At 37.1% G+C, this 24872-nt stretch overlaps 2 protein-coding genes across 4 annotated transcripts; one reads left to right on the top strand and one right to left on the bottom strand.

Annotated features, from left to right (window-relative positions):
• Positions 1 to 1043: 1043 nt before the first annotated feature.
• LOC126925155 (tetratricopeptide repeat protein 1) lies at positions 1044 to 2382 on the bottom strand. Its single transcript, XM_050740467.1, has 4 exons — positions 1952 to 2382; positions 1684 to 1860; positions 1410 to 1592; positions 1044 to 1340 (listed from the first exon to the last, which is right to left on the bottom strand). The coding sequence occupies exons 1-4, from the start codon at positions 2249 to 2251 to the stop codon at positions 1161 to 1163; spliced, it is 840 nt and encodes a 279-aa protein (XP_050596424.1). The 5' UTR covers positions 2252 to 2382; the 3' UTR covers positions 1044 to 1160.
• A 3700-nt stretch (positions 2383 to 6082) lies between these two features.
• On the top strand, positions 6083 to 24791 carry LOC126925152 (tachykinins). Of its 3 annotated transcripts, none has more exons than XM_050740463.1 (8): positions 6083 to 6227; positions 6310 to 6514; positions 21908 to 22100; positions 22336 to 22524; positions 22951 to 23202; positions 23343 to 23562; positions 23636 to 23858; positions 23937 to 24791. In XM_050740463.1, exons 3-7 carry the CDS (start codon positions 21909 to 21911, stop codon positions 23797 to 23799), a joined length of 1017 nt encoding a protein of 338 aa, XP_050596420.1. In that variant the 5' UTR covers positions 6083 to 6227; positions 6310 to 6514; position 21908; the 3' UTR covers positions 23800 to 23858; positions 23937 to 24791. The 3 variants fall into 3 exon arrangements, with proteins under 3 accessions (XP_050596420.1, XP_050596419.1, XP_050596421.1); XM_050740462.1 differs by having other exon boundaries at positions 6310 to 6521; XM_050740464.1 differs by lacking the exons at positions 6083 to 6227; positions 6310 to 6514 and adding an exon at positions 21733 to 21834.
• Positions 24792 to 24872: the final 81 nt, after the last annotated feature.

Here is a 24872-nt window from a genome sequence, read left to right as displayed (position 1 = left end):
TTTTAATAACATATGAATTTGGATAAAGTCAATCAGAGATGAAGAGGGAAAGAGAAAGAAAGCTCGATATGTAATTTTCTATTTTAGTAATCGCAATTGGAAAAATGAAACCTAAATAGACATTTTTCTATCCAATAGATATTATAACGAGCCCTTTACTTTAGTTATTTATATATTCTTGTATATTAGCTTTAATTTTCCATAAACGCAGGAATAGATCATCCGTAATGCAGCGATAAAGTCTAGGAAATATGAGGATAGTACACGAGTATCAAAAATAGAATAGAAAAAGGGGTATATACGAAGATAAAAATATCGAAATGAGAGGGTGAGAAACGATAGGAGTAGCAACGTGAACAGTCCATCCGTTGCTTCCTTTCTATTCGCGGTCGTCCGTTGCACCTGCAAAGCTTTAAGGTCGTTCATTCGTTCGCTTTCGATTGTGAAAGATAAAAATAGTTTCTTGTCTATAGTAGCTTGTTGAACTTGTATGTAATAGTTCGTAATCGTTAGATTACATATGACCTAATTCATACGACGTCGTTAGAAATAAATGCTAAAGACACCAATAGGATCCGCCTCACAATCTGTATGCTGGTCTTCCAATTTTTCATAAACTTTTTTTTTCTCTTGCAAACAAAAGTTCTCGCCAATATTTATTAAATCATTCTACTATCGATCGAAACATTAACTGCAGTAGATGCCAAGGAAACTCTGAATCAACAATGCAACAAACGACATGCAACTGTAAATAAAATTGGTGTATGAAAAAATCTGACGAGTACATCCGACGAGTAAATCTGATTATTTTACCTCGTGACGAACTTACAAACATATACTTACCATTTATAATGAATAAATCTTGTGCCGTAATCGGTAATCGGTCAGACATCGTACGTTTTCAAACGAATCTTATCAAGACGTTGATCGGTAGCGAAAGAAGCTAACTTCGTACCGTGATAAAATCGAACAACGAGATTTTACGATTTTACATTCTTTATATATGTAATCTTCAATATTTTAATATATCTTTCTAAATATCGTAACGTTTATATATTTATTACAACAAGCACACAGCATCCGAGCAGAATTTACATAAGGTACGTATAAATATTCCATGACACGCTTCCCAAATCAATATTTATACGGCGGTTGATGTATTAACTAGGATTTTGATGGAACTTGACAGAATAACCACCGCTATTCGGATCCTTTTGCAGTTCGAAGTTATTCGTAGATAGACCAAAAGGTTTTAGTACCATATTTCCCAAATCCTTTAGTTTCCCTAGCATTTCTTCTTTCAGTTTTTCATTTCTTTCGTTGATCAGTGGAGGTAACCTCTGGTAAAACATTTAAAGTATTAATACCTAAGTACAATGAAAATAAAGAAGATATAATTTGGTGATTACCCGAGTGGCATGATTTGCCTCTACATGGCCGGAATCAAGCGTTAGAATTTTTTTAAAGTCTTCCAGAGCCTCGTCTAGTTTCTTTGTTTCTTCGTATAATTTGGCTCTTCTAGCGTATGCTTTCACATAGTTTGGATTTAATTCTATGGCCTTTGTACAGTCGGATATCGCGGATTCTCTATCCTACTTAAGAAACGTTGTAAGTAGATTTTATTGAAAAGATAGTTAGATCTTTCAAACGTTTATGGCGATATTCTTTAAATAACATCATTACCAGACATATTAACTTTGCGGCAGCCCTGTTAGCATACAGTATGGATCTCTCTTTGCTATAAGCTAACGGACAAGTTTGCAATCCTTGCGTGTACACAGATATTGCCTCTTGATATTCTTCGCTTTTAAAAAGATCATTTCCTTTATCTTTATATTTCACTGCTTCTGCTTTAAGGATCTGAAAAAGAAACACACATCGGTAGATATAATATATGATGATTATTTTTATAATTCTGTAAAGGCCATAAACTTTATAAGCAACTACAAACTTCTTTTTCATCTTCAGAGAGAGTTAGTTCTCTATCTTTCAACGACTCTTCGTCTATATAGTCTTGCGGAAAATTTGTGTCGCCTTTGGCCCCTGTTTCACATTCGTCAGCATTGTCATTGATAATCCCCACGCGTTCGTAACAAGCGCCCGAGGAATTGCCATTTTTTTCAGTCGAATCTTTGATATTGTCGTTCGACGCGGGATTGTTATTTGCTCTGATACAAGAACTTTCTAGATCTTTCGTGAGTTCCTCTATGATCTGTTCGTTCAATTTCGAATTTTCCGATTTATCGCCCATCGCGTAATTGTTTCTTACCTTGCAATGATGTAAAACCTAATCTAAACGTTTACACCTAGGAATCGTAAAGGTTAACTAAAGCATCGCAAGCAGACGACTTAATTTGTCATCGTCAACTTCGACGCGTTTGCAGATGGCGCTAACGTTTCTTCGTAGTTCGCGAGTCAATCGCTAGAGTGCATCCCACGACGCGCTTCGCAAATAGTATTTCAAAGGCGCTTGTGGCGGAAAATTTATACGCAAGTATCATTATTATATTAATTTCGTACATTTACTCATCATAACCGTCGCTTTGATCTATAATAAAGTTTAAGTTTATTACAATACCCTAAACGTTGTTCTATGGAGTATTTCTAATTATCAATATTATAATTGTCACTTCGTAATTTTATAGGTTAATGGTATAAACGTCCTACATTTTACATACATTGGTTTATCGTGAAATATTTCATGCTTCGTTACAAAATAGACGTTATTTACATGGAACGATAATTATTACGTTTCATAGCAGTGCGATTTACGTTTCGTGCACGTTTCAATATAATCTAGTATAAGTTTTATACAAACGAGGATAAATTATTGTTTATACGTGTATAGAATTGCTAATAAGGGGAAACTATATCTTACTCGCTATGATCTGAACGAACCTACGAGTATTATAACTACGTGCTCTGGCCTGATTAAACTTACCAACTCGTATCAAGCGGAGGTAAACCATTTATCTATTCTCTATGTTATATGTAAAAACAAAGTGCATTGATATACAAATTTAACGAACAATATTATTATTTTATTTTATTAATATTACGGCCAAATCATCGAACATTATCTCTGTTCAACTTTTGATTCTTAACTTTTCTCCTCCTTCACCTTCTCGTCTTTCATTTTCTTTATTCCATAGCTTACCTGTTATTACGTGAAAGAATATTACATTACATTGGACGAAAAAGACTGGACTGTTAAAGTTCACCGTCGATAAATTCGAGAAAATACGGAAGTCAAATACGTAAGTATAGTTGGCACAGTAGCGGCTTGTGGTTCGATGAAAATCGATTTCATCGACCGTTCAACTTCCGTTTCGATAATAAACAGAATCTTGGGTGATAAGCTATGTTTCTAGTAGAAACGAGATAAATAAGGATTCTCGTTTACTGCAGCCTGCGGCTTTTCTTCGTCATCGTGGTTGATCCGCCAGTGCACAATTTCTTCGACGAGAAGAGAAATGTTCTTCATCGAGAGAGTCGCATCGAGCAACTTTTCGTCCGTACAAGTTTTACGTTGATTTGTCATCATTAGCGTGTGTCGCAGCATTGCGTATGCAGCAATAAAAATATCCTTTTGAAAAAAGTAACCTCACCAGCTTAAAAACTGGCACAACTCGATCAGCGCTACTTTCATAAATCAAGTCGTTGATACAATTATAAACAAGTGTAATTCGATCTATTTATTCAAGAGCGTTTTGCAAGCTTTCCTTTAATTTAGTTTTAAAATGTATAAACCGGTCGTATCCTCGGTTGTAGAAAACTATCTCGTATGAAGAATTGTTTCATTCAGCTACGGCAAATGTTTCGTACAACGAACGTGGCGTTTCTTTTCGTCGACACGCCACTTTAATTAGAAAGATATTGTGCACGCATAACTTGTATATATGTGTATTGTCTTTCGTGCGAGGTTTCATGCGAAAAAAGAGAATAAATTCTCGACAAAGCAAAATGCGACATAACAGCGCAGATAAAAAATTCGAAACGGTCGAAATTATGCTATGAAAGAATTCATGAAACCACGAGCATTGGTCACAAGGGTGTATTTTTCTTCTTAGACGATGGTAACGGCGCGCGACCGTGCGCCATCGTGCCAGATCGACCGTGTAACTAATGCCAGTTTCTTTTCTTATAAACTGCCGTACTAGCAAACGTTTTCAAGCAACTCCGTTAAACTACCAGAATTTTTACAATGTTTTTATCTTCGTTTTTTAGTCGATCTTTTACCAAAGATACACGAGAAACGTTAGTAAAATGAATTACATACGCGCATTTTCATCTTTATCATTTTCTTGTAGTTCACAGATGGAAATCAACTCATCGTGGATAGTAATAATAACGTTACGTATTATCTTTCCATACAATCAATATGCAAAACTATCTGGATTTCTATTTTACGCTCAATAAATCCAATTTCGAAAAAAAAGGCCAAACGCGAATTAAAAATACGATCAGTCGAATATATATATGTATAATATATATATATATAATGTGATAATACAATGTAAATTTTCGTTTCGATTTATAGGCAAATTATTAGTTGGAAATAGGGTAGATAAGAGCAATTGATTAAAACTGTTTCAAACGTTTAAAGAGTATTAATGCGATATCTCTGTTCTGTGATTTGATCGACAACAAAAGCATCTGCTTGGACGCTTTCGCCTATCTATCTGCGAAACGAACATATTGTTCGTTTCGCTTGAAAACATTATCTTTTCTCGATAACATAGATTTTGAAATATATTTTCTATATAGGGTGTCTGTTCAATTTCAGTCGACTGAAATATCTTTTAAGGAATTGACGTTACGAAGAATTTGTTGGTCGCTACGAAGAGAGACGTTATGCGATGCAAATACCTTTTTTGTACCTGCTACAGTCGGGATGAATTTCAAAGGAAATTTAATTTTTTCTTTAGATGGATCTATGCATTTTCTTACACACCATTCGATGCATTTTTTAATTCCCAACGATAAAGAATTACGATATCTCGGTCGAGAAACGAACAGTTTCAGAGGTATTTTAGCTTTAATCTTGTAAAACTTATCGTACGAATGTAAAGGAAATATAAACGTCCTTCGTACGATGAGTTTTACAAGAGTAAAGTTAAAATATCTTTCAAATTACTAAATACTTCTCGACTCGAGTATCTTGATACGTTTTTGCAGAGAATTACAAAATGCATCGAATGGTATGCAAGAAGATGTATAGATCCGTTCAAAAAAATTCAATCGATTTTGAAATCTCACATAATTTCTCGCATAATTTCTTCCTCGGTAACAAGCGATTTCCGACGAAACATTTTTTTCGTAGCACCATTACCTTAAAAGATATTTCAGCGCATTGAGATAAAACAGACACCCGTATGTTTAGGGGCACATCACTTTTCATCTAGACGAAAACTGTTTCGAGAACAAATACTTGTTTTAATCATATGGTGGGTGGAATATTTCGAAATTTGTACCTTCCCATGAATATAAATGAACCGAAGGAAATTATGCCACGCACCTGTAACTTTCGAAACATTTGTTACAACTTGATATTAGCTATGTTAATCGTATGCAAATAGCCGCAAAATGATGCGTTACCGTCTTCTTCTTCTGGACCATCGACGATTTCATCGAACGATCTTGCGAAATTGTTCGAACGCAATTCCTTCTTATTCGTTTATTCGGTCGAACAAACACACGGAATAAAAACCGAGGATTGTAATTTAGGAACGATAAGACGATAGAGGAAAACACTTACAAAACGTCGTTTCTTCGTCGAAAGAAGTTATTGTCGGCGTCGAAGTTAACGAGAACTGCGGTGCACAGAGCGGACGGTCGTAACGAAACTCTGTTGCTCGATATCCGATACGCGATCGCCAACCAGAAGAATATTCCTCGTTATTCGAGTGCGAATTTATACAAATTCATATATTTGCGAACATAATTAAAGAAACGGGACTTTGATATAATAAATTACAACGAAGGTAACTGGAGCGATGGAAAATTAATATACACTGTCTAGTCGTTATCGTTACCAAGACTAGCCAACTGATATATTTTTGTTCGTAGATGGGTGAATATGCGAGAGGCTGCGGAAGCAAGAAGAGAAGCAAGTGGAAGAAGAAAAAGTGGAAATGTTTGCCGTTGATAAGGGAGAAGATTCAATGTGAAAATCGGTGGTTAGCCAAACATTATGTATTCGAGATAGCTACAAGTTTCTCCGAGAGGTATTTGCGATGAAAGGGGTACGGGGTTAGATTTCTATCCCCAATGGTGGTGCAAGCTTCGTTTTCTCATTGGTCCCCGCAGATTCGTGACGTCACTACGCCGGCCTATGTAAAGGTGAAGCACGCGGAGCGTCAGTACATCGTTGTCCGTCACGTCGATCGGGTCTCAACTTTGAATCGCCCTCTGCTCCTCCGAGAGTCGTAAACGAATCTTTAATTCGAGCCAATCGACAACGAAAATCATCGTTATCCCACTGACGACGACATCTTTACGCTCATCTACCAAAGTAACAGGTACACATGAAATTTTTCCACGAGTCGTCAGGTCGATTTTTTTTGTTTCTATAATTAGAAATAACTACATATATATACGCGATACGTATATAACGCTACTATTCTTGTTCTCTTGAATCATTTACGAATCATTAAGCAATCAATATGGTCTCTATAATAATTCCACGCTAAGTCAGCCTCGCGTTTTCGGTAAACTTTAAAGCAGAAATAATACACCGCGTTCGAAACTGCTTCGGGCGATACATGAAATATACAGGGAACGGCATAAGCGTTAACTGTGATCGAATAAAGAATTCAAAACTACATCGAAATATAATGCATTGAAATAATAAATTGAAATATCGTTCTATGATGTACGTGGTGTTAATATTTACACTTCTTATTTCCTTTCTCGGTCACTTTGCTTTCCTTCTCTTTCGCTTTTAAGTCGCCAAATATGTTTCTCACAGTCAAATCAAGTCTCAATATTTGCAAACCATCCGAGTTACGTATGTGCTTTCGTTCTCCGGTTAGCACATGCTTTTATAAACGCGTTTTCGTGCATATGTAAATATACATATATTTGTGTACCGTATACGTACAGATATTCGTGAAACGAGAAATAAAGAGCGAAAGGATGGCGAGGAAGAAAGAGAAAGAGGAAGAACGATATTGTTCGCAATTTAGGAATGCTGCGTGATAAAGTAGAAACGTACGGTCATACACAGCCATAATTATTAAGTCTGTTGAAAACTTCCAATAAATGTTGCTTTAATTAATATTTTACGTTATGAAACACGTGTAACGTAATTAAAGCAACAAATTTACAATAAAATAGCTAAAAAATAAAAGCAGTGGGAACCATTCAATTTGTGTTAAATGTCAGCACTCTTAATGTACTTATATCGTGTATACATATATGAACGATTTTCCGAAGCAACAGGCTTTCAAATAGAACGTACAAATACGACCAACAGCATTCGACGGTAAATTAAAAAATGTTCGAGTTTCGTTTCATAAAACATTAACGACAGAAACGATTATTGGTCCGAGTCGACGAAAGTATCGAGCAATAACGAACATATTTGTAACATTGAAAAACTGCGCGTACCGTTATAAGAGCATTTTCCGCGATTTTCTAGCTATTGTTAAACAAACGTATTGCCATCGATCGAAGAGGCAATGACTAAGAGAGTAGAGTAATTAGTTTCTTGAAAGTAGCCATTCCTCGAAACGATAAAGTTGCGAACGATTTTGTTCGATCGAATAGGTATAACGTCTAACAAGTTTCTACATTGTTCCAATTCGTACTTTTCGCGTTATTTTAATCACAATGAAGCTAAAAACAAACCGAACGAATGAAATGTAACTGTCGCGAAGATCCTATACAGTGGATAAAGCCACGCTTTAATTTGCCAGTATAGAATTCGCTCGATTGTTTCAAACTCCGTTTAGATTTCTCTATTCGTTGGCACACGGTCGAACGTATCTCTCGAATGTAAATTCATCATCCTGAATTTTACCAAATTTACCATTCGTTTATGAATCCGAATGACAAACTTTGGTCGAGCGTGTTCGTTGCTTTTCAGCATAATATTTCTCGTATCGAAACGCGTATACGCGTTTAATCAACCGATTGCCATATTCAAAACTTTACATTTCAAGTGTACCGTTCTCTTTGTACTTAATCGATCCTCTGAAGCGCACCGATCATTTCAACGCAAAGCGCGCGTACGCTCGAAATTAACTACCGCCATTACTATCGAACATAATCGCAAAAGTTCAATCAGATTTTTAAATTCGATGTTCCAGAGACTCGATGAAATCTTCGTATTGACACATATTTTCCGTGGTAAGCTACGTAAACAGCATAACGATCGTACGACATCGTATTGGTGCTCGACATCTACATTTGTATCATTAGCATCGCAATCAAGAAGAACATTTTATTACGAAGAACACGCGAGTTCCGTAAATACATCCATTTGACTGATTAATGCGCATAATCCGAAGGGGTCTACTTTTCTTAACGTCTACTTACCGCGTTTCAACAATTTAATATTTTCCTCTTATCGACCGCTCTGTTCTTTCGCGGTTCTTTCAATTTCTTCGAGAAACGAATAATCCGCCGTTCTTTTCGTAGAAAGTGCACGTGAGAAGGCACGACTGCGATTAGCTTTATCTCTTCACCGTTCCACGGTCCAATTCTCTCTGTACAATCTTTCAATCTGTCGTTCGTTTTACTTCATCTTCCAGTACCGTATATAAGAAAAGGATATAAAGCGACTTAAGAACGAATCTTATCATTGCCGGATAAAACAGACTTTTTTCGGTTCTCGATTAAGAAAACGCGATTTCTTCTCCTACAAAATTGTTCTCGTACAGCAAGAAAAATTACGGAATTACAAGTTTCCGATTACTTACGCAGTCCTGTTTTGTTTCTTTACACAATTTTCATCGATACATTTGCTTCTTCTTTTCTTCTTACGTTGTGTTTAATGTTCGACTCGTCATGTTTAACGCCGTCATTTGCATATTATCGCATGCATATCAACAGCTATAATACAAGAGTTTCGCATTATGATTACGTGGTAGCATTTTTTGTCGCAAATTCTTTCAAAACTTCGATCATTATTCTTTCGTTATTCCTATTAAAATTTTGCCCATTCACTTTTTTCACGCGAGCCATATGACGAAAGATGAGAAACAGCGATAATGTTACATACAGTGTAAAACTGTAAATCTGGAAGAGAAAACCCATCGAAAATGATCTCTTTGTCATATCTATATATATATCAATGTTATCCGAAACGTTTTTAAGGATGGAGATTTAATTAAAACTTGCACGATACGAATTGCATCTAAATATAACGACGTATATAATTACAAAGTTGCAAGACCTTTACAACGATAAGAACACGTTACTCCATTGTGATCGTTAATATTTTATACTTTTAATTAACTCAATCTGACAAAATAACACAGTTACCAAGGTATTTGGAAACGCGTGCTTTAATCAAGCAAATGGTTCCGTTCGTCTAATCATACGTCGACTCGTACTACTCGTCGCTTTCCTCTTCTAAACGAAAACAATTCGCTTACATCACTCGCCAATCTATCGATTCGCGCTTCTCGTTTAAATGATCGTCGCTAATTCGCTTAAGATAGAAACCTCAAATCGTCGAATTCCTTTTATTCTTATACTTCATTACTATCTTCATACTTGATACTTTAAAACGTCGTGTAAATATCTTTCTAACCATTATCATCCGCGTGGTACCTTAAGTATTACTTTTAGAATATAAACGATCAACCCGGAGAGAATTAACGTTGAAAGGATTCTTACACGGAATCAATGTGAGATAAATTTATTGACAGAATGTATTTATTAAATTTATTGACAAACATTTATGACAAAAGTGTGAATATTTGTGTGAAGATAATAGGGTAGTTTATCGTTGAAAATTTGTTGCAAAAGAGGCAAGCATGTGCAAAAGGTAAAACTTAATTCAAAGGGTAGACGATTCTAATCATCGTCAAATTAGGTGTATTCGCGATAAAACGTGGACGCTTGGACGTAACAAAGGGTGTATTGTGATAAACTTCGCAGAATACGTTAAGCAAATAGTAAGACACAGTACGACCGTCATAGGAACAACAATGAATTTCAGAGGAGTTTCGTAGATAAATAAATAGACAGAGAAAGAAGACTTTTCGATTTAGAAGCTTTCGTATCTAACGCAATCGCATCGAAAGGTGTAGAGGAAAAAAGTAGAGGAAAAATTTCCAAGTGCTTGAAACTAGTTCCCTACTCCATTGGAAACTCGTTTGTAATTTACACCGTAAATCGACGATCAACTAGGATCAATGTAGGTATAGTTTCGAAGCTCTTAACTCGTACTATCTGGCTAAACCGAGCATTTTCTCATTGCGGGTTAATCGGTCGCTAATCCACTCGTAATTGGCTACTTATCGACCATCGCTTAAACGAAGATCGGAAAACGCTATTCGGTGATATTTCCATTTACAAAGTTTACAGAAAAACGTGTAACACGATGCCTGTGATCTTATAAAATATATGTCTACAACATATACATCAAAGAAAAAATATGGTAGAGATAAAATACGGGCGGTTTACGAACTATATTCCGCGTGGACTTGGTTGCTTTCATCGTTCCTTTCATTTGGTTAAACGCAAAGAACTCCGACGCACGCGTTACACAAAGTTTTATTTTTATTCGTTATTAACTATCACTGACAGTTTTGAGTCTAACTTTAATACAAATTATCCGAACAGACAAGGTTAAAAAAATGAAAAATCTGAACGTTGGACTCGCGCGAACGTTCCAGTTAGTTTCATTTATCCTCGTTTATCGTTACGGGTGCGGAGATTCAAAGAAGACGTAGTTTAGCGTTGATTTTCCTTTCAATTTGTAAGAATATTCTCCAGCAACGTATTCCTTCGTACAAATTTTTCCGCTATTCTTGCATGTAACTACTAAATGTTCCACTCGTTTCTTTATGACTTTTGCGGAAAAAATTGACTTTCCGTTTACTTAACTCGCCCAGAACGAAAACTGAAAACATTCTTTTTTCAATCGCACCATTGTGTTAAATTGTGCGAACGAAATGAAACGTAAAAGCTCCGACAACCTTTTAACTTTGGAATTTTTTACCAAGATCGAAACATTTTAGTAAGAGAATTGTTATTTCCACAGAACGTTCCCAACCATAAATGAAAAGAATTCATTTCGTCGCTTATTTATTTACGTAGCGCGATTATTGCATCGTGGAACCATCCAAGTTTCGATTTTCAAACTTTGGCCACAGATTTCTAGATCGCTTTCAAAACGCCGTTTAAAATTGAACGAATACGATCCGAGGCTTTTAACCTGTAACTGTTACTTTGCAGGCAAACAAAACACGAGCACCCACTCGTGTCAAGAAAAAAGTTATCGCAGAATGACCGATAACTTTCAATTAAAACATCGTGAAACACAGCACGTGTTTCGCAGTGACTTGCAAGATAGAGACACGTATATGACAGTTATTTAGTGAGTATATATCTCGCATATGTATACGTATGTCATACGACAAGTATATATATTCGTACACATATAGGCAAAAAAGAAGAAAGAAAAAGATTTAGACATCTTCTGGCAAATTTATTCTTCTCAAATACGTCGGATATCATTTATATTCCGATTCTGATTCCCCTGTGTCCTTTTACATTTGTCCACGTCACACAGCCAGCAAGGATTATCGATAGGACAATCTGCAACACCACCATCTATCGTCCCTCTTACCTGTCGCAATTTTTTATCTGCACTTTGACAGGCGCAACTGTACCGTGGCGAACTTCATCGTGATAACAGTACGAAGGCAGATGTACGATAATCGTCTGGTTTCTTGATCGTTCAAAAGTTTAAAGAACAGAAACGTTATAATTATAGGATGGTGAAAAGGCGATTCGTCGAGAACACGTGTAAGACCGAGCACGAAACTACGATGCACGCTACAACGATAAATCACAAGTTTTCCTAGTAACTTATTCCTCAAAAGGGAAAAGAGATTTGATGATAACTCTGACAAGGTTATTTATGTTTCTCAACTTTAGTACAATGCCCGAAGGCGTTTTTGTTACGAAGATTTGTCAATTATTCTCAATGAAATTAGTCCGCTATCGTTCGGAATAAAATAGAGTTCCACTTTGCGTACAAGCTAATCTTGTCCATCGCTTTAATTCGTTAATATTCCATTATACGCATACGTACTATACGTATATACGTCTGTATACATAAGTACGGGCGACACTATGAAAAACATATCTACAGGTGGTGTATCTACAAGTGGATACGCATATTTCACGCGCTAAGTAGTTCCTTTTCTTTCGCCTAGTCTTTCCAAAATTTATCTCAAACGTGATAGGATGTTGAGGCGAGGTTCGTTCTCGATAATAATGAGCAGCGGTTTAATTTTCAACGCAATAGACGATCGCGCTTTGAAATCATAGAGTTCTATGCTATCGTATGGTACAGGATAACGCGATACAATAGTGGCATCCGAATGCCAAATAACGAAGATCTTTTACACTCTGTCCATAATATTTTTTGTCGAAGAAAATACACGACAGCTTCTCAAATGGCAGGCTGATCAATTCCACTTTTCCTTCCCTCGTTCTCCTTGCACAAGTGAACGATTACGTTGAATTTCCGAAAAAGAAGGAAATATTTGTGTTCAGAAGGTAGCATAAGCGACTGGGAATTCCAATGCGAATGTCAAAAATACTATTTTAAGAACCTCATCGCTTTTCTCTACTTTCCAATTTATAACGTTGATCGATGATCACGTTTTTGGTGACTATGGCTTCTCATCTCTAAGCATACGTAATGTACTGATTTTCGTACTCTAGGCTTTCGTATTTTCATAAAACGCGCAAGAAGAAGATTCTACGCGACCTCGATGAAATTACGCGAAACTGCAGGAAAACTTGAATCGTACGACGATCAAAAATATAGCATGGCCTGTCGTCTGAATTGAAGTCTCTTTTATTTTTAGATAGAACCGTAAACTGTGCGATCGTTACGAAAGACGATGCGCGACAATCTACTCTGATTAATAATTAATATCCCGCGTAATTACCAGGAATGGCAGAAATGAATCGAATCGGCGGTAAGTGAAGCTTGTCGACGCTCGTATATCACATGGCACTTGTCGATATACATTCGATATACAGTCGATATACACGCATACATTCGTATACGTGTGTATGCTTCTAATAGCGGCAATAATCTCGCGGCTTCTCCGAACGGATAAATATCGGACGATTCAAAACTGTAAAATTGCTATGACACAAGACGCGAGCAAACACGCAATATCAAACTTTCATATATTCAGCTTTCATCGATCGTCGTCTCATCACAATGCACACACCGCGTCGCGTTTCCCACGTTTACGTGGCCAAATACTTTTTAGACTCTTCTTGTATAATGGTCTGTTAATTAAAAATTTGCGTTGAGATTTCATCGGAATGAGAATCGCTCTAAGGAAAGAAGGAAAGAAAGAAAGACGATCGACGTTAAAATATTTCTATAGAAGAGGATGTTCGAATAGAAAGGAAAATTAAAATAATAAAATATGTACTATCCGACTAAATATAAAACATGTATAAAGAAAAATTTACGATTAAAGAAATTCGACGCTCGTGTGATATGACGACACAAAATTTCATCGAAGAAAACAATCTTTTTAGAATAAGAAGAATAGGTCTTCGGAGAGGAAAGAGAATTAATGAAAATGATCGAAGAAAGAGATAATCGTTGTTTCTATGCAATCGAATTAATTATGGGACGTTTTTAAAAAATGCCTTCGTCTTACTCCCATTCACCTTTGTCTCATTAGACTAAAGGGATTAAAGGTTTGCGATTGAAGGACCTCGAGACGCGCGTAATGTTAGAAAATGTAATTCGTTTAAGAAAAAGTTAGAAAATTTCTTCTCCAAGGCAAGAAACGTAATTAACGACGGCAGTAATCAATGAAAACGCGTACAAATTAGGTTTCCGTAAAGAATTGATAAGAAATCGAAGAACGTCGAACAGTATTATACAGGACATTTATCGACAATTTAACTAAGAGTCCTCGGAAACGAGATCAAGTTTTTAGGTGAAATTGCGGCATTCGTGCTTACTCGCGGTTACCTTTAAAAGGTTCTAAATTGCGTACGCGTGAGCGTGCTTAAGGGCGCCTCGTACGTTTATTAATCGACGATGAATATTGAACAAACACCTGTTCTCGTTTGAGTTCGGGGAACCGTATTCTCACGCATCCATCTTTCCACCGCTATTTCTCCGTTTATTCTGCTTCGACATTCGTTTAACTGTATTTCGTCTATTAAAGTAAATGGTTATCTCGGCAAATAAACGACGAAACACGGGAAAGGCAAGGAAAGGTAACTGAAGGGAAGAGAAGAGATCGTGAGATCAAATTGTAAAGCTCGCTCGTGTAATTACTCTGGTAATCGTTCGAGCCTCGAAGGAGAATAAGTTATCGAGTACTTGGTTACTTTACAGTAGAAGAAACATAATTTAACAAACACCGGAGCTAGTCGTCGCGACGATTTTGCAATTTAGCGTGCAATTTGTCGTTTATTCGATTAGCTTGCTTGCTTCCTCCAGCAGACGTTACTTTCGTGGGGTGGAACGTTGTCAGGCTGGTGGCAACAGTAACGACAGCATCGTTTTCCAACTCTCGACTCCAGTATGAGATCGAAGTCGCATCGTTAGCAAAATATGGGTTGCAAAGTATAAGCGATGCTTCCTTGCTATCCACGCGGATGATTGGAAACGAGCAAAGAAGGAAAGGGAGAGAGAGTAAGAGAGAGAGAGAGAGAGAGAGAGCTTTCCGCGTTTCTGTATCCGTTCTACTTATATAGAAACTTTCTCGAAATATTATCTTGTATTATACCTGTTACTTGCTTTCGCTTACAGCATCCTTCATTTGTACTGCTTCGTTCTAATAATTTCATGAAATAACGTACCATGCTTAATCGCAGTTGCGAGGATGATTATATCTATCCAAGCGTCTGTTAGAAAAACTTGTTAAGCTTCTGCCTTTCTGACATCGTAATGAAATTTAACACTCGCACTTTCTTTATACTGCGTACTTTCTCGGGTCTCTGTACGAGGAAGGTGAACAGAAACTACAAAAATCAATTTATTACAACCATTTTTTCCGTTCCTCTCAGATACATCCATGTTTTTTTCGCACTTTCTTCTGAAGACGATTTTCCTCTGCAAGAGCTTTCGTCGATGGAATTCGACCGTGTTCAACCTCGGACAGCAACAGGTTGCAAGGCATACAATCTTATATACAATATGTATACGTAGTTGAAAAGTTTCGCTGATCGCAGAATCGCGAACCAATTTGACAACTAAGAAACGAAGAAACGTCCCGATAATAAAAGTTTCGATGAATCTTGCTTCGAAAAGTAGCTCGCTAGAACGCTACAAATCGTTTTCACCGAAAATCGTAGCAATCTTATTTCCGAGCTTCGTATCGATTATTTTATGATAATTCTTCGATAAATAGCCCTTCGTTATCATTCGGTTGTCTACCATCGACGCTATCTTCTAGCTCTGTTCGCTACCATTTTATACCCGGATATCTTCCATCTATCCGTTTATAAAAAAAGAAGTAGAAGAAGACATTGTTTTCATAATACTAAATATTCTTTTCTCAGATTCCATTGCTCTTTGAGAACTCTCAATGTGCTAGTAAATTTCAAATTCTTCGTGAATCCTCGATTCCTTACACCTACGATGTATGGTTCTTCCTCTCGTTTCTAGCGTTGGCTGGGAAACGGCGTTGTTGAAGAGTTGAAAACGTTTCGCCCGCAACGCGACTATTCTTCTCTGAATCAAGATCGTCCTTGCTTGTTTTACGCGACCATTGGATATGCCTTGAACGATGCTCGAAACAACCAAAGGTATCGACGTTTTCCGAACAAAACCAATACTCAGACCTATGTATATATCACTTGCATCGCTCGTCCTTTTTCTGCTCCGCCTTCGCAGAAGCGGCCGAACAATTTTCTGCCTCGTCGAGTGTTTATCTGTTTGCATGGTACCTCTTCTTTTTCCTCTCGCTCCTCCTCCATATTCCTTTTTCTTTTTCTTCTGCTTTTCCGCCGGTGTTCTCCGATCGCAACGCATTTGCACGTTGTTTTCGCAACTTACAAAATGTTTATCTTTTCTTTCGTTAACTTCCCCGAACCTCTTTCGAACCAAGAACCTTTTCAACTTTCTAGCTTTGTGTTCTCTCCGAGGACAACCAATTTTATTCTCCTGAGAAAACAATACGATTTATTATAAATATTTATATCGCGACGATCGATGTTATTTACATTTCGAACATTGCTACGTGACTAAGACTAAGACCGACGTTACAGCTATATAAAGTCGATGTTTCTATCGCAAGTCATCCTTTCCTAATCCTTCTTCCTTTTAATAATCGACGCCCTTTTTCTTCCCTCAAACCTTTAAATAATTTCTTCGATAAAAATACATCGAAATATCTTCGGATTGTTTGAACCGTCTTTTATCAGAAATAGATGAGAAAGTGGACAGTTCGATGCGAAAATAATAAACAGGTCGCAGAGGGTATCTATCAAACAAGCTTTTCCACTTTTCATCAATTAACCGCACGAATGTAATTTTTACTCTTGGTAGCTTTCGTTCTTAAACTTGATTATTTTTTATTTAATGGTCGTAGGTTGTAAAAATGTCCCAATAACGCCCATGATCATCGAAATTGCAAATAGGAAGACCCAATTGCGAGATTTTTGACATAAGTTGGTCCTTTCACGTACGTTTCTCGTTAGACTAGTTTAAAAAAGCAGTTGTATTGGCCTTCGAACAAAATCACAACTACGAAACAAGAAAACAAAGGTCTGCGTTCTCTTCAAAAAAGAAAAAGGAATGAAAATCCCCGTAAAACTTTTTTCACAAAACTTACATTTATTCCATCCCTTACTGTACTTTCCTCTTCGTAAGTCAGACGATCCAACGAGGACTTCGTGCAATTTTCTTTCGATCTTACGCACCATATCCCAACCGTGTTAACGGTTCTGCTATCGATCTCTCGTAGAAATCTATCGAGCTCCGTAAATATTGTAACAAACCATTTTTTGCGATCTTCTTGCAACTTGCGCAAATTGCGCCTTTGCAATTTTTCATTTGCATTACGGACAAATCTCTCTAATTATTCCCGATCGTTGAAACGGTAGCACGCGTACGCGTGACCGTCATGGTTTGATTTAACAACGAAGAATATTCAACGCATTTCCGAACAACTGCCCGATCGAGCTTTTCAACGAAAGTAATTTAATTTATACGTTTCTGGTACAGAAATTAATTAAATTTTATTCGCCGATCGTTGTCCTAAATTTAAATAAACGAATACTAGGTTATATGTAACACGATGTTGATATGTAAATCGATTCTGTCGTATGGAGACGTTCGCGAATTTAGTTAAACTTCGTTTCATCGATAATCGGTAAGATTGTGGCCTTTTAGGTTAAAAGAATTGACTGGATTCCAAAGAATTAACAATGAGTTGAGCATTGAGTTTCATCGTTCAACGATGAGCAAAAGATAGAAATTTCCCGATCACGCCTATAAATACATAATAAATAATACAACGAAAACGTGAAATCTGACAGATAAAAGAAGATCATCGTACAATTTACGATGAAACATGCCAGATATTCGTTCGAGAAATCATTTCATCGACTACGCTATTGAAAGAATCAGCGACTTGAAAGAAGATTTTCAAAGATTCATCGAAACACGTTCCATCGAAATAGCAACGATGCTTACAATTTGCGGTCTCTTTTACTGGATCCAACAATACGTGTCTACGTAAATGAATTGCAAGTACCAGACCTATAAAACCATATTACGACACGTGCACAATTTTATCTCCGAGTGATTTCTCAACCACGACCTTTCCCTGGTAATCATTCATAATTTCTTTCCTGCTACAATGACAACCGTTTTTCCTTTTTCCAGTTTCTCTCCGATACTTGGTCCAGAGAAGGGAAGAGGGTTTTTCTCCCCTTTATTTATCGTGATCGGTGCTGTTTTTCTAGCAAACAGCTGAGTTTTAACGCGAAACCTTTAGAACGTTCGTTCGACTCGAACAACTCTGTTCTCGATGCAAATAATCGAAGCACAAGCCGAACAAATTACCTCGAAACGCAACACACGCAACCACGCGATCCTTTACGAAATATGCGGATGCTTATTACGCGTTGGCCGATCTTTTCTTTTCTCTCGAAATCAGGTTATAAGGGGATGGCGATGAAGATAATTTTATTTGTATCATTTATGTTTTTTAATTTCATGTAACTCGGAATAAAGCGAAGGAACTAACGATTCTGTCTAATAACCAACTCGTTTCGTAGGAATCTGTTCGTCGATACTTGGAAAGGTCATTGGAAATTAATATCTTTTTTTCTTTTTTACTTCCGATGTCCAATTAGTAGGTTTTCATTGAAGCAAATTATTAATACAATCGTTACGGTATGTGTAGTAGAGATCGCGGCTACGTTAGGAAAAACACGCGCGGATCTCCGCTGCGTATGCAGCTATTTTCAAATCAGATGAAATCAGGGATTTGATACAAAGGTTTCTATAAGCGTTCGAACACTTTCATGGGCCACTGTATGTTGAGAAGTAAATAACGTCCGTATATTTGTCTCTCGTGTTGGTCAGAGGAAACCGCGTAAAGTTAAAGTTAAGTTTAAGGGTAAACTATTGGTTAGGGTGAAGATAGAAGTATAAGCGAAGGTAAAGGCAAAGGTAAAGATAAGAGTAAATGTAAAGGTCATTCTTGGCTCTCTCGTGACGTTGCGACAATGATACCGTGAAGAACCTAACGCAAAGATTGATTACCACGGAACAAAAGACCAATGATTCGAATCCGTTTCGTATTGGTTTCCACGTGTTTTTCTATCTTTCCCCCATCCTTTTTCCTACTTTTTTCTTTTTTAATCCTTTGTGCACATACACGGATGCACGCGTGCACGCAGATACACGTACTTACATACGCCTACCTCTCGATCTCATCCGATCGCGTTCCGTCCCCATTCAACTTCAGTGCGCAGCTGTAGATTGCAACGTTACTTACCGTACAGTGAACGTAGCTATTTTTATTTCACCTTCGTTGAAAAAAAATCATCCCCGTATGTAGCTACTCAGTCGAAATAATGTATCATACTTGAACTTAAACGCAGCCACAACGATTCATTTGGAATCTTCTCTTTTTCTTTTTTTTTCTCGTCTTTTGAGCTTAGAATCGTTTTCGTAATTAAACATCATATACCAAGACGAGAAATATCATATACCAAGTACAGAATAAAATAATTGAAGCGGCGTAATGCTCGTCAAACAGAGTACAATGCTCTGGATGAAAGAATTTTCAACGAAAGTACAAATTAGTATGCAACGGTTGCTCGTAAGAAAATGATCTCATCGAATATCGGATTGTGTCTCAAATAAAAGTTTGTTGGTCGCGGATCATTGATTTTGAGAGAAAATATGGAATACAAAGACGGCTTGTTTCCAACGATTACACGAGTGACCGACCCGTGAAGAAGAGCCGGGGCTTAGCGTAGAATCTATACGACATCACCTGAAGCAACGATGCTACTCCCTTGTCTTCCCCGAATACCCGCCAATCTATCCTTCCTCTCCCTTTCTATCGGTCACTTTATCGAGTCGGGAAATCATCGCTCCGTTTACTCTACGTCAACCAACGAGCTGACCTCGACGGTCACCCACGGTTCTATTCGTTAACGCGGATCATTTGCCGATCAGTTTCAAATTCTTCGTCAATTTAACTCTGCCCTGTCCAAAAGAAAGTTTTAAACGAGCTACCGTGTATGTTCAAATTTATCGATTCATCGCGACTAAATGGTAAATTGTACTTACGGTAAGCTTAGCTTTGCGTAGAAGCTTAAAAATCTTCGCTCGATCTGTTTACTTATTCGCTAGACAACGGATGTTCACGCATTTATGAAAGATTTGTGAAAGATTAAGAGACGTGTGTAATATGTAGAATTATACGAAACATTCGAAGTAAAGTGGTCGATATAATATTCAAAGGATGGAAAGAATACAGTGTAAGGCTCTAACTCGCCATTCTTGTGAAGAAAATCAAAACGGCGGAGTTGGTAATTCGTCACGATCTTAAGAGATCAGAAACAAACTTTTGTTTAAAAAAAATTGTCCCCTGAAATTTTTCGTTCGCGAGAGATTACCTCATTTAAACGTAAAGAATCGGACGAAGGCTGTTGCGGCGTCACAAAGTTAAACGAAATGAAACCATAAATTTCAAATACGAACGGACGATGATGAGAGAAACCACGAGGGCAATGAGGCGCTACTACGAGATGCGATGTCGAGAGGCGTTTTAATCAAGCTATACGATCCGACACCGGTTTACCGCATCGTTTAAATTTACAAAGCGATATCCGTGGTCCCACTATCCACTACCGATCGACGAAAGACGATGATACGCTCGTTAATGTACATTACGCGATTATTTGGCTATTTATCGAGTTCGTAACGTTTTTGGCCGTCGAGAAACGTCGAATAGAATTGTTCCACATATGCCGATGTCCTGATTAATAAATGGCCTCTTGTATTCGATAATTTGTGTTATTAACATTTTGCTGACCGCTAGCCGTTCGACAGCATACGCACGTCCGACCGGCAGCTCAGACTCTGTTTCCGTTTAGATTCTCCAATACCGTTTTTCTCGTTCATCGCGAACGGTAAGTTTCTCAAATTGGTATAAAACTGTGGGAGCTTACAAAGCAACGCAATTGACGCAACTGAGCAATGTGCCTTAGTACTAAATAACAAATTACTATTCAAATAATGAGAAAGATTGTCGACGACAGAAAGCCGATTAATCGGCTATCGGTCGATAAAATGTCAAGTTACCTACAAAGATCCTCGGGTTTTTCATCAAAAATTATTCCGTCTTTTACCACTCTTCTTATATTCTTCTACCTCGTACCAACTTTCTAGAAACTATTCTTATTTCGTTTCGACGCTCTCTCTCTCTCGTTCTGAAAAATTGAAAAACGTATTTTAAACAGGCAAACGTATATCTATGGGTTTTAAAATATACAAGGGAGGCGAGGTGTCAAGCAATAATATGCGTAAAAGTTACGGCAAGAAAGGAATTGCGTTGCTTTATTTCTCATCTAGTATTCATAAAACATCCGTTTACTAAGACACAATCAAGGTAATAGACGATAAAACGTACACGACGCCCTTTTGATGAAAGAAGCGACGATATTTGAAATTCAAACGCAGCGTCCTGTAAATTACTTTACGTCGATACCGTAGTTGACAACGATAAGAGTCGGTATGAGCGGATTCGTACGAATTTTAAAATATGTAGAATAGACGAACAGCTGTCTGTCGATCTGAATTGCCGCAAAATATCATTTCATTCTTGACACGTAGACATAGGCCGGTCTACCCAATACCGATGACGTTGTCAATCAAATAACTGACCATTCTTCGTGCATTTGTCATGGACTTTATTTACGAATTAATAATCTCGGTCTTTTACGTGTATTGTCCATATATATGTATACGGGAATGTGTATGCCGCGCGATAAGATAAACTGAGTAAAATTCCATTACTTAAACCATAGCTTCGTGGGAGAAATATCCTGGTATACGAGCCAGGACAACGAACGATAAAAGTGCCTTGCCGAGAATATCCCATGCTTCGATGAGAAAAAGTTGAATTAAAAGTATGCGTAATTTATAAAATAAAACAAAGAACTCGGGGTAACAGATTAATAACGATGATCTAATCCTTTACAGAATGATCATCCCTTCGACGTTTTTGTTAATGGTATCCGTCACATTCGCGATCGCCGAAGAGTCCATGTCAGAAAATGTTCTCTCCGACAAACGTGCCGTTATGGGATTTCAAGGAATGCGCGGGAAAAAGAATTTTGACTCTTTGGATTCGGAGGACTTTGGAATTTTGAAACGTGCGATCATGGGCTTCCAGGTAAAGCATCTAAAATCATTTATGAAATAATTGTTATTTGTATAATATTATATTATTCCTTTTGCATTATTATGTTATTCTTTCGAGAATTATTATTTTATAACATTATTATTTATACAATATTATTATTTGACCAGTAATCTTATATAGTTGCTGTAATTACCTATTCGTTTAGCGTGCACATCTTTCAGCAATTTATTGACATTATGCATAATGCGTGGTTGCGTGTGTACAGGGAATGCGTGGAAAGAAAAACTCGATAATCGCTGACGTTGAAAATCAACTTTTCCCCGAGGAGACTAATAAGCGTGCGCCGATGGGTTTTCAAGGCATGAGAGGCAAGAAAGCTTCGTTGGATGACGAATACTACAAACGTGCACCGATGGGATTTCAAGGAATGAGAGGCAAGAAATCTCTCGAGGAGGTAGGCAAACAGTGAACCTGAAATTTCGAAGATCATTTGAAGAGTGTGACGCGAGGCAAAGAAATATTACTTTTTACTCGTTTGCATCGATTTATTTCTCCTCCCTTCTTTTTCCCCTTTTTACGCCTGTAACGTCTTTCAATAGTCCTTAACAAATGGAAAAGAAACAAATTCAACGCGCTCTTTAAACTACGCTCTTGGGAAACGATAGAATTTACAACGATGAAACTTAAAAATTTACGTCACCATTGCATACGCTGCATACTTACTTCGGTAAAAAAAAAAAAAGCTCCGTTTCTATTGTAAACCAAGAGCCTACCTTGCGAAAGAAATAAAAGCGTTGAAAGAAGTAATAGAATAAGAATAATCTTTGTTTCCTTGTCCGAATATTATGATTATACCTATATACGTTTTCTATACGCGCAGATCTTAGATGAAATTAAAAAGACTACCACGAGATTCCAAGATCCAAGAAGCAAAGACATGTACGTGATCGATTATCCAGAAGATTATGAAAAGAGAATATTATCGATGGAAGGATATCCAAATATTTTCGATAAGGAAGGCGAATTCTTGTGGGAGAAGAGAGCTCCAATGGGATTCCACGGGATGAGGGGCAAAAAATTAATTCTTGATCCGTGGCAAGATCTTGATAAACAAGACGTTATGGAGTTTCAGGTGAGTAAAGTATGTAAAGTATTTCCCAATGCTTTGTGTGCGATATAAACGAAAGAAATTGCACTGTATATGAGCATTGTGCACATTATGTATTCGTATTAAATAGTGCGAATGTTAAAAGATCTAGTGAAACTTTTCAGGGGCTGCAACGTAGGAAGGATACGTTCGATGATTATTTAGATTATTCGATGAATCCGTCAGATTACGAGAAAAGGGCTGCGGATTTTCAAGATATAGAAAGCGGTAGCGATTCGTTTAAAAGAGCTCGCATGGGTTTTCATGGGATGAGAGGTAAAAGAAACGTTGAGGAGATTTACGGATCTAATTCGAGCCCTACGCAAACGACGATCGGTTATCAAGGTATTTATATAAATTATATAACGTTGAAAAAGATTACGATCGAATAAAATACGGATTGTGGTACTTCAAACAGGCGTAAACAACCGGGGAAACAATCTCGCTGTGTACGAAATTGAAAAGCGATCACCCTTCAGATATCTTGGAGTCAGAGGAAAGAAGAATCCACGATGGGAATTCCGAGGAAAATTCGTGGGGGTGAGGGGCAAAAAAGCGTCGTCTTTGCAATCTGTCTATTAATGTATTTCAGTAAAGAAACATCGAAAGGAGTATGAATGAAGATTCGTGAATGTTATTAGGTAACTTGATGAACTTATTACAATTGTAGGTAATATTGTGAATAAAGTTTTACTTTTTATCGACGTTTCTTATTTCAGGTAATTAGCAGTAATAGCACTGGTTTTGTTGATGGCAACAATGGCAACACAACAACAATAATCACTGTGTAATGCTAGTCTTTTTGTTTAAACGTGTATTAGACTGTATCGCTTGATAGGTATACCTAAGGATAGGGGAAGACAACGCGGTACTATTGTCAGCAGACTGTCCTCGTTATTGTCATTGCATTCCATGCGTACATCGTGAAGGAATACGTTGTCTTCTCCCCTCAAGATTTTAGTTTCAACGACATATCCGTACACCGCCAATGTACATATATACGTAAACCTCGAGCGTATTACAGAGCGCGTTCCTATTTCTTATATTTTGAAAAGGACTTAAAAGACGTCACTCTCCCTCTTTCTCTTTGGTTGCTAATTTATTCTTATCGTTACCTTTTTAATTTTGATACAAAAAGATAATTTATTTTTTACATTCTCGAGACTGTTATGTCGACTTAGGAACAACTTAAAACGGACATAAATAATATAGAAGTAGATAGAAGATTCTATTTTTCTTGGAAAAAGAAATCATCGATATATATGTATACAGATATTTTACGCTTCAACCACCAAATAAAATTAAATATACTTTAAGTTCATTCCTTTCTCGGAATACAATGTGATTGTTATGACTATACAACACAATATTTTTATACTATCGATGCCTCACCTCCTTTCATGTTTTATCACATGAACGATATTTGTTAAACACAGCTTGTTTGCAAATAAGTTTTAGAATACGTAATCGTTTAGTATTCTACCCAATGATAAAGACCTATCTATGTTGTGATTTGTAAGTGTGAAACAAGTCTCTGGCAATTTAAAAAAGAGAATAAATATCTATATAAGTTATTTGATTTACTTGTTTAATTTGAACTACACAATATAATAGTTGCTACATCAATTACTGGAAGAACGATGAAAATAATGCAC

Source organism: Bombus affinis, chromosome 15, assembly GCF_024516045.1.
Source record: "Bombus affinis isolate iyBomAffi1 chromosome 15, iyBomAffi1.2, whole genome shotgun sequence".
NCBI lineage: Eukaryota > Metazoa > Arthropoda > Insecta > Hymenoptera > Apidae > Bombus > Bombus affinis.
Note: the sequence above shows the minus strand (reverse complement) of the source record. Positions and strands in the feature narration are given on the sequence as shown.

What these genes read in the sequence shown, in the direction of transcription:
- LOC126925155 (XM_050740467.1), bottom strand. Translation starts at nt 2,251, where the DNA reads ATGGGCGATAAATCGGAAAATTCGAAATTGAACGAACAGATCATAGAG. An exon ending in CCGCAAAGTTAATATGTCTG is followed by an intron (nt 1,593 to 1,683) that starts GTAATGATGTTA and finishes TTTCTTAAGTAG; the next exon opens with GATAGAGAATCCGCGATATC. An exon ending in AGGCAAATCATGCCACTCGG is followed by an intron (nt 1,341 to 1,409) that starts GTAATCACCAAA and finishes ATGTTTTACCAG; the next exon opens with AGGTTACCTCCACTGATCAA.
- LOC126925152 (XM_050740463.1), top strand. Translation starts at nt 21,909, where the DNA reads ATGATCATCCCTTCGACGTTTTTGTTAATGGTATCCGTCACATTCGCG. An exon ending in GCAAGAAATCTCTCGAGGAG is followed by an intron (nt 22,525 to 22,950) that starts GTAGGCAAACAG and finishes CTATACGCGCAG; the next exon opens with ATCTTAGATGAAATTAAAAA. An exon ending in AACGACGATCGGTTATCAAG is followed by an intron (nt 23,563 to 23,635) that starts GTATTTATATAA and finishes TACTTCAAACAG; the next exon opens with GCGTAAACAACCGGGGAAAC.